At 43.4% G+C, this 10,214-nt stretch overlaps 2 protein-coding genes across 3 annotated transcripts in view; both read left to right on the top strand.

Annotated features, from left to right (window-relative positions):
- The first annotated feature begins 778 nt into the window (after positions 1–778).
- Positions 779–4,262, top strand: vps25 (vacuolar protein sorting 25 homolog). Its single transcript, XM_030078542.1, has 6 exons — positions 779–913; positions 1,996–2,141; positions 2,784–2,837; positions 2,948–3,036; positions 3,212–3,287; positions 3,392–4,262. Exons 1-6 carry the CDS (start codon positions 867–869, stop codon positions 3,502–3,504), a joined length of 525 nt encoding a protein of 174 aa, XP_029934402.1. The 5' UTR covers positions 779–866; the 3' UTR covers positions 3,505–4,262.
- A 1,749-nt stretch (positions 4,263–6,011) lies between these two features.
- Positions 6,012–10,214, top strand: part of wnk4a (WNK lysine deficient protein kinase 4a) — a 40,043-nt gene continuing 35,840 nt past the window's right edge. The window contains exons 1-2 of one of the 2 annotated variants that reach the window (XM_030077753.1): positions 6,014–6,170; positions 6,443–7,105. In XM_030077753.1, coding sequence (XP_029933613.1) covers positions 6,476–7,105 — 630 coding nt within the window. In that variant the 5' untranslated portion in view covers positions 6,014–6,170; positions 6,443–6,475. Of the gene's footprint in view, positions 7,106–10,214 lie in introns of both variants that reach the window. The other variant, XM_030077754.1, reaches the window with a different exon arrangement.

The following is a 10,214-nucleotide window of genomic DNA, read 5'->3' as shown; positions in this document are numbered from 1 at the left end:
ATTATGACTATAACCATATGTATCCCTGCAGGGCATCACAGCTCATTTTATAGCAAAAGAAAGGCGAATAAAGGATTCAGAGAGCGAGAGAAGATCCCAGCGAGATCCCTGCAGACACAGACTGCAGTGATGAAGATGCAGAATTCATTTTTAGATCAACAGAGAATCAGAGTCAGCGAGTTAGGATAGTTCTACTGAGGAAGAGGAAGGGAAAAAATGAATAGAGAGGAAGTGAGAGGCCTCATCCTTTTTCAGTCAGCTGAAAAACAGAATTGAAATGTACTTTTGTTTTTGCAAAAAAATATTTTTAAACTTTTTTTTAAAATTTAAAATATTTAAAAGCATGTTCTTACTTTTGTTTTTAGGCCTATGTCACTTTTTATGGGGCTGCTATCCACATGGTAGAAGTGGATTGGTACAACTTAGTGTCATGATAGAAATGATTAGAAACTTAATTTAAAAATTAGGATGTGTGATGTAAATAACCAGGAAAAACAAGTATGTATCACTTCCCTCCATTAAATAAGACATTTAAATATTTACCATTTTGACGCGTTTTCACACCTTAACGGGAATACATCCGGGAATATACAACTCATAAAATCCAAAATATACAATATACTTTAAAAAAATAAGCGTAGAAATATTTTACTTAGGGGCAAATGAGATTAGCAGGAACACGAAATATATTTTACAACATCTGTCTGTTTAAAAGGCTAAATAATGTCTTGCAAGTTTAATGAGTTGGTTCATCACTCCGCAGTGCACACGGAAGTGCCTGTTTGAGAAACGTTTTTTCCGGAATATTTTGGAGGTGGGACTCGTTTCCGGGAGCTGTCAGCTGGGACACAGCGGGATCAGTTGCAATGAGTTTTGAGTGGCCGTGGCAGTATAACTTCCCTCCGTTTTTCACGTGAGTCACCTTTCCCCCCCTCAGCTGCACTTTAGCGACACCTCCGAGGCAGCGCTCGGTTTGGCACACGGCGCTCCGTTTGGACAGAAAATCAAACGGCAGGCTTGATTTGCTCGCTAGCATCCTGTTAGCTAACTAGCTAGGCGAGGCGGCGGTGCTAGGGAAGTGGCTTCAACACACCGACTCTCCTCAGTCCGTGTAACATTACCTGCGTTTGTCTTTCACATTCACCTGTTCGACAAGGCTCCAGTTGATGCGTACGATTTGAAATATGTAATCATGAATCATTTAATCACTTAAGTAAGAAAACGATCGGTGTACATGTTAGCTTTAGCTCGCTCGACAGCTAACTTATGCTTTGGGTAACAATTCCTCGGCTGCCTGCACTTAATGCTTTGCTGCACTGATTCAAAGCCAAGAAAAACACAGATTGTTATTAATTATTACAGATATTTTTTAATGTGATAGACTGATGCCTGCTTCATGCTTTACATTGATATAGTCTGTATTGTCCCGCAGGAAATGTGTTTTCACAGCCAATACAAGTACAGAAACCTCCAGATAACCACACTGCAGCATACAGATGTTCTCCCTGTGTCCCAACACACGCAGTCACACACACGCAGTCACACACACAGATAGGCCTGATTGTGTTCTAGGTAGGCAGTTCGTGTGCTGATATTGTGGATTTGATTCTCCAAAGAAATCAAGAAATGTTTTATGTGTTTAAAAAAATAAAAAAAATAACCTACACCTGCTTCCCTCTGCTTAGAGAGATTCATTCAAATGTGAAAAGCTGCTGAAAATGTAAAACAGCAGAGGAGTTTTTAAGTTATTTACATATCCGAGTTTTTTTTTTTTTTTTTTTTTTTTTAACCCCAGTGGAAGTCTGCCTGTTCAGCTACTAACATGGTTTAAGCATCAGTCATATATTTTCAGGTAAAAGGAGGAGATTCTTCACTCATATATGGAAATAACAGAGCTGAAAGGTGTCAGTGAGGGTGTTGTCAGCATCGTGAGGTCGCAGGTCGGCTGTTTCCCGATGTAACCAGTGGATGTTTTCCTCCTTTGCGTGTGGACAGGCTACAGCCCAACGTTGACACCAGACAGAAGCAGCTGGCGGCATGGTGCTCCCTGGCGCTGTCCTACTGCCGCCACCACAAACTCTACACCCTGGACGTCATGGAGGCCCAGGAGAGCCCGGTGTTCAACAACAAGAAGATAGAACGTATCCTGAATTACACTCAGTCAGCTTTCGATTTATTCAAGGCTGCAGTTTTAGATCATAAAACTTGATCCAAGATTAGATCATTAAATATTTAGGCAAAAAAGAAATCATTATGGCATCTATATTGTCTGTCGTCTTGAGTGATGTTTACTAAGCTTGTTTGAATAAGAGCAGCATACAGGCCAACTCCCTTATTGGGATGTAAAATTATTATAAGCCTGTATCTGCATGAAAATAATATTACACGTTACAAGCAGGGCGAGTTTTTAGGTCATTATACAATTCCACCTTACAAGTTACTCCCAGCAGCCCATGCTAATTTTAATTTCCAGTTATTTAAACGTAGGGTTTCTCTTCTGGTCTGGGTGGAACAAGATTTTCTTGATTTCTCACGAGGATTTTAGAAATCCAACTTGAAGAGCGCAGGAAGCAAAGTCACAGTCGGTTTGATCTTTGAACAGTATCAGTCAGTTTTCACACTGTTGCTGTGTGGTAAAGGCAGGTGTTTTCTCAGGTCTTTTAATATACACCACAGACGATATGACGACTCTTAAAAGGCTTTTTCATCGAGCCTACACTTGTTGACGTGGATCGTGCTTCTCGAAATGTGCCACCTTTTGTTGGTTCTTAACCGAGTTCCAGGAAAACTGTCATTAGAGGCCATTCAAGTTGTGTTTGAGGAGCTGAGGAAAAAAGGTATTGATTTTGTGACTGGATGATTGTGCACGGCTAAGATGAAGAATGCTTTGCCCTTTGTGTGTGGAAACCAGTGTTTTGTTTGCTATTGCTCTGTTGTCCCGCTGCAGGAAACCTTGAATGGTTGGACAAAAACAAGTCTCGGTGTTTAGTCATGTGGAGACGGCCGGAGGAATGGGGCAAATTGATATACCAGTGGGTGAGTCATCTTGTCATGATTGGATTGTTCTAATAAAGAGGACACACACTTTGTGCAGAGCTTTGGTTTGGTTGGTGATTTCTACATTCTATACTGTTTAATACCCAATAAATGCACAATTTTGATGGTATTTTTTTCGAAGAGTGACCATTATTCTGTTTGTGCATCATTTTAGGTTTCCAAAAATGGGATGGTCAACACAGTGTGTACGCTTTATGAGTTGTCCAATGGCGATGACACAGAGGGTGAAGGTATGACACCAGTAAAGTGCTGCCATAAATCAATATTGACCTTCTTGAATCATTTACGATAGAGATGCAAATGTTTTAAAAATGTTTGTAATCTGTTTCTGCAGAATTTCATGGTCTAGAAGAGTGGATGCTGCTGCGCTCGCTGCAGGCGTTACAGACTGAGGGCAAGGCGGAGATCATTACCATGGATGATGGGAAGGGGGTCAAGTTCTTCTGAAATCATACGGGAATCCAACCCTAAATCTGTGAACTCGTACCTTTGTAAAGGCATTAAAAGGCCAGCCACTGAAGGCTACATGAAGTGCACCTCAATGCCCAATCCAGTGGATGCTGGTAATTGTTGTTGCCTTTTGGTTCACCCAAGTTCAAAGCCTTTTCTCATTGGAAGGGAACCAATATCGTATGTAAGTCTTTGGGAAACAGCAGCTGCGGTGGCACAACTTGTGAAGTTGTCGCTTTGTTTAAGGTAACCATTGCTATTCGTAGCATTTGTTGCCAGTTAAACTCACAGCAAATCTATCAGGGGAGTTAGAACTATTATATCTGAATTCTCTTGGGGAAAGACTTTTCCCACCAGCTGTAACTTCACTCTCTGTTGTATATATGACTAGTTTTACTTCTATTTTCCCTTTTAACATATCTACTTGGTATATTTAGCTGTGGACCTTTGCTCAGCTTTCATGGGTATTTTCCTCTGTACCATCGCATCAGGCGTTCCAAAGAAATCCCCGAACAAAACATCAGCAAGACAATTATTTTGGGAGTATCGGAAATATGAAATGCCTCCAAAAGAGGAATACCACAGGGACCAGGGCTCCCAGCCCGGCTCTGCTTAGCTGACTGTAATAATGGTGGACCTCGTACAGATCGCTGTAATCCTATAGTACAGAACCTGCTGTGACACTCTTGTCATCCTCTCTGTATTCAAACTCCTTTTTGGTATCCTGTAGGAAAATAAATAAGAAATTTGCTAAACTTGTTTCATTTATTGTTTTCAAGAATTCCTGAAACAATAGGATCTAATTGTTATTGAGTAAAAATGCCTTTTCATCCAAAGTTGGTCTATAAACAACTGGTGGGCAAAATAATGTCCACACCTTACATTATATATCCAATCCCATAGAAAAGCTCTGCAGTAAATACCAACCCTTTGAAGATCGAAATGTTTTTTTTTGTTGTTGTTGGCACTATACCACACAGGTCATTTCTGAGGCTGTGGTTTGGAAGCGCTTGACTCGCAGTTTGTGTGGTTCACGTGTGTCCTCATGATCTTTGCTTTGTGTTGTCCTGCAAAAACAGGCATTGTCAGGCCTCTGTGAAACCCAACACATTCTGCTAATTAGTAATCAGCATTTGTAATTACGATTTAGTTACTATAAATTGCCAGTGATATTTTTTATTTCTTTCTGACATTTTGTCAATCTGCTGTAAATGACAGTTACAGAGGCAGCTACAGGAGTGAGTCATGCTACTTTGTCAAATAAGTCTCTATAATCAGCTTCACAAAGTTTTTATTGATTGCACGGATATCCTGTTGTATCGGATTGCATTATAATGTAAGATGCTTATGCTATTTAGTCCACCCCGTGTATTAGAAAGCGTTGACACACTGCTTAATTTCTTTTGGGGCTGCATGAGGCATGATTGATAATCCTAATGTAACAGCGCCCTCTAGTGTAGTGAGTACAAGCATTACACCCGTTCACACAAATTGGGCAACAGCACAAGCCATTACTGAAACGCAAGGAAGGGGGCGACGTCAGTGATTCCCAGAATTTGTTTTTCTCTGCACCGGCCTGCATGCTGGCTGAGATGCTGTGACACAGTTTGTATCAGCAGCTGGACCGAGAGAGCAGCAGGAACCGGGACGGCTGCTGGATGGCCCGCTCCGGTCATGTGGTGTGTCCCTGCAGGCCTCTTGCAGCTCCAGAGGCTTGTGTGCCTGCTGATAACACCCAGTGGGTGACAGGTGGGGCTGCCTGTGGCCTTGGCTGATAAAGGTGTCCTGTTTCTGCGGCTGTGGGCGCTCTGGCTCCCCCTACAGGCGCATCTGCTACACTGCCAGACCTGTATGTCTGAATCACATCAAGGATGAGAAAAGATAGTGAAATGACTCATCTATTCTGAGAAGCTGCTGTGTGCCAAAATACACAGAAACTCTATGGAATGACGTCTGCAAAACAAGGCAGTAAGGAGGAAGAGATACACTCAGCTGTAATTTACATACGTGACTATAACCGTGCGCAGTTGCAGCTTCTCCTGACATTTATCCTGCTATTTAACATGAATTGTGCATTTTGTTGCTATTTCAAAAGTCACTGAAAAAAAAAAAAAAACATCCATGAATGCCACCTGTAACATGGCCCTACAAAGACACAAATTTAGCCTTTAAATATCTAATTCTGCGAGGACGTGGTGATGTAACTAAACACATAAACCTTACAATTTAGCATTTTTCATGCTCCTATCTTTAGATGGTCGTAATACTGATAAGCCTCTTATTCTAAATTCGCCAACCACGCAGTGAAAAGCTATTTCAGGGTCGCATAATACTTAGAAAAACTGGGGAGTCTATCCAAGCAACGACAAATTGAAGAAAATGATTTTGAAGAATCTCCCCTCAAGTGCAATTGCAGTCATTCTCCTGGTTAAATAAGCGCTTCTAAGCTGCGAGGGGCGGAGTTGGAGACGCGCAGTTGGAGCGCACAGGACGCACAGCCCTCTGTTGATATCTGGCCAGATCTACCCTTCCACCAGAGGTTATGGCTGAGGACTTTGAAAAGAGGAGAGAACAGGGACACACGGATTATTTTTGGAGAGAAATAATGCGCTGATTTGCGCACTGCATTCATGCAATATGTTTTGAGACAAAGGCTGTACAGAGTAAGTCTGATTCTCTTACTTTTCCATGTTTTAGAAGCATCTTTAGTTTCCAAAATATTTTTAAGGGTTAATTTTACCACAATCAACGCCAAAGCTCAGATATTTGGTAGACTGCATTGAATTCTGCTAAAACGCACCTGTTTTGACCAATTAAATAGGTCTGTTTCTTGCTCGTCATTTGATTTAAATCCTTTGACATCACGGAAAAGTAGTCCAAGACGGAGCGTAACGGTGCGCTGGAGTCCTTATGGCATTATTGAATTGTTTTTTAGGCTCGGAATTAATAAGGCATCGAAACTGCTACAATGTCACATGCAGAGGTTGAAATCGCAGGACCCAGCTTCCCCGGCCTCTCTGTAGATATGACCGACGATTGCTTACCCCGGGTCCCATCGGTGTTGAGGACGAACACCTTGGGCGCAAGGAGAAACTCTTACGGGCTGCACAAAATCAGTATGGACATTGATTCGCCTCTTTATGGCGGCGCCCTCTCCAAAGCCTTGTCCTGGTCAGCTGAGAATATTGTAACACTGACCGAGTCCAGAGCGGAGGACGAGAAAACGGACGAGTCGCTCCCGTCGCAGTCCCCCGTCTCCAGTCCGGGCACCAGCTCCAACACGCCCCCCTTCAGCCAGGGCACCGACGCCGGGCCCCGGGCTGGCAACTGGGTCCCGGGACCCGCTGCTCATGATGCCAGCTCTGACTCTGAGAATGAAGCCGCTCAGAGTAAACAGCATAAGATCTTGTCGCGCATCCAGTTTGATGCGAAATGGGAGCAGGAAGAGAAAGAGGACGTGGAGACCAAAGCTGTGGCAACCTCACCTGACGGACGGTATCTCAAATTCAACATAGAGATTGGGCGGGGGTCTTTCAAGACAGTCTACAAGGGACTGGACACGGAGACCACAGTGGAGGTAGCATGGTGTGAGCTACAGGTGAGTGCCTGTTTCCCCACTGCTTTATCAGCCTGCACTCTAACGTCTGCAAGTGAGGGAAAAGTCATTTAGACATTAGACACAATAGACATTTAATATGTTTCATCTAAGGGAATACTATATTCCTCTCATTGTTTACATGCTGCATTGAAACTGGAGAATTGCTCATAGCAACAATGAAGCTTTATTTATCTGTTCATAATAATGTTAGGCTACTTGTATGAAATGTAGGCTTTGACCCCTTTCCCCACTACTACTATTACTGCATGTTCAGCCAAGTTTTACACTGGATATTTCCCCACTGTGCTTGTCATGCCACTTTTTCTTCCCCATCATCAAATCCCTGACTTTCTCTCCCTCAGCTCTAATTCCCCCCTCCAGCAGGCCACACGGGTTTCAGGCAAAATCTCCAGCGCATTCTGTGAGGCAGCTAATCTACATTCTGTCTGGCTGTGACCTTGAGTTGGGTTGTGTCAGGCTCACGCACGGTAACCCGGGTCATCCCGTCAACGGTCAGCTCCACTGAACCAGTCTGCCTGCCATGATCCCCTCTAATCTCTGTTTTCATTAACAACCGGTGACACCGCGTTAACTCTGACTGCCTCACGTGCAAACTAAGAACAACTGATGGCCTATAGACTTATAGATCCATATATTCAGCTCTGCAGGGACGAGCTATTGTCACGACTTGTTTATCGACTGATACATGCCTGTGCGGTGATGAGACAGACAGCTGTGTGTGCTCTCAAATGCTTTGGGAGTAGCTCCATCCTCTCAAATGAGATTAATATCAAAGGGCACAACAGGTGACCTCTGCAGGGGTTTATTCCAGTGTGCCACAGGTGACATGGCAGCTCAAGGCAGAGCGAGTTGGGTCCGCTAAATTCTGATTCTGTGCAGAGCAAGTCTGATGATTACTTGCAGAGGTGTCTGCCTGCTCGGTGCCATGGTATTTGGCATGCGGGCACCAAGCAGCCTGGGTAACAGCTGCCTCTCCTCTTGCTTACATGGTTGCGCAGTCAAGGATTTAAAGATTCAAGCTTATGTCAACTGTTTGTAGTTGCCGTGCTGTCTGACGTGTGTAGGTCTCAGTGTCAGGTGGCCAGGTGAGCCTTTCTGAGTGAAAACATTCTCCATCCAAACCTCTGAGCGTCAGAACATGCTGGTGCCAGTCATAGCAGATCACGGCTGCTGGCAACAATCCCTTGTATTTTGCTCAGTTTGGTCATACAGATATTCCAAGTTACTTTATTATTTTGCTGCATCTAGACACACAGTGACTTTCATATTGGTGATTTTTTAAAAAATATATCTCAGTAAAAGAATCACATTCCACTTTAATGGTCAAGTGTGCCTATGCATACAAGGAATTTGACTCAGGTTTACAATATTCTCAGCAGTTACATATATCACACAACGTAATGAGTAGGAAAACAAAAAAACAAAATACATAGGAATAATGTGATGTTGATAATAACAAACAAAAATGTAATAATAATGATAATGATGAAAGATGTGCAGAGGTAGGCTTTGTCTTGTTTTGGTGCTCCACAGCACACACACAGTCAGGGACTCCATGTGGTGAAGTGAATCTGCCTCAAGGCTGTAGCTGCAGCAGCAGCAGGTGGGGACTCTGGCCCGAGAGCCCACCTGTCACTTCACACAACAGGTGTCTGTTTGGGGGAGTAGAGGCACTGTCACTCCCAGGCTCTGAGAGGCACAGATGTCCCAGCACCTACGCCGTGGCTGCCCTGTTGCAGCACACAGGTTTTCTGCCCTCAAGTCAAACAACAGTGGATTTTCCTCAAGTATATAGGCCGGTCTTTATGAAGTCAAAAATTTAATACATTTTGTTCTCTCTTTGGCTGCGGGCCACCTTACAAACAAGTATGCCATTTCATCTCTTCACATGCGACGTGAGCTCGGTTAAGCTCCCTAATCACTTCTAATAAGCTTAAAGGTGGCCATTGTTATTATGGTTACTGTTGTGATAACTCAGACCTCAGAGAGACAGACTCAACTGCAGTGGCACTTGTTAGCCTCAGTCTCCCCTCTCCCTCCCCCACCCCCTCACTCCCTTACCCCCCCTTTCTCTAAGTGCCCGTGATTACTTAAATCAACACAGGAGCTGGTTGTTGGTGGCCAAACACAATCAGCCCTGTAATGTTGATGGTACAGCAGCTGACAGTGCGTCATTAGAAGTCAGGTAGAAAAGCCTAAAGCTCTTTGAACTATGCATCATAGAGCCTGAGCTGTAATCTGCGGGCAGTAAAGATCTGCTTGCCGGGATGTGAAGGGGATTCAGATGACATCCACGATACCAGCATCCCACTGACCTGACAAACATGCTCATGTACATCAGCTGGATTTGATATAATTCTTATTGGATCTCACTGAGGTGTTACATGTTGCTTGAACAGATGCACTGAGAAGAGTCTCCAATGGGTTGTGGCACAAAAAGTAAACATTAAATTTAGTTTCTAATATTAACAAATTGATTTCCTTGCACTGTTGCAGCAATAAAGCATCATGATTGTTGTTATGTTTATGATTTATATATTTTTTAAAAAAGTAGGCTTCCTCTTAAATTCACGCAGATGATGAGAGCTACAAAGACATGATGGCTTTATGTTGAGTCTTGCATGATTGCCAAAAGCAGATGGGAGAAAAACCCGGGAGGCAGCTACCTAGCAACCCTCCCCCCAGAGGTGACCCAGGCATACATGCATTTCGAACTGGGCATTCAAGGAAGTGTAGGGGTGATAAAAAATGCATGAGTCATTGTGGTCCTGTTTCACTCATATAGAAAGTGATAGGTCAATGCTGTGCTCATAAGGGGGAAGATTTTGCAAATTGTGCTTAAGGTCATATGCCATCATCAACTTGTTTAAAGCAGCAACAGCATGAAATGTTGACCATCGCTGCGTAGTATCAGTGACAATATAAGCATATAAGAGCTACCTATTCAGAGCTACAGCGGAATGAGCTTTAAGTCCTACATTGCAGAAAGTCAACAGTAGTGAGCACGGTGGCACATATCCTCTTTGATCCACCAGCAAAAGCGCAATGGTTGCACAAACCCGTTGTGATTCAGAAATAGACCTCCAGC

This window comes from Myripristis murdjan, chromosome 19, assembly GCF_902150065.1.
Source record: "Myripristis murdjan chromosome 19, fMyrMur1.1, whole genome shotgun sequence".
Classification (NCBI taxonomy): Eukaryota; Metazoa; Chordata; class Actinopteri; order Holocentriformes; family Holocentridae; genus Myripristis; species Myripristis murdjan.
This window is presented reverse-complemented; position numbering and strand designations above follow the sequence as displayed.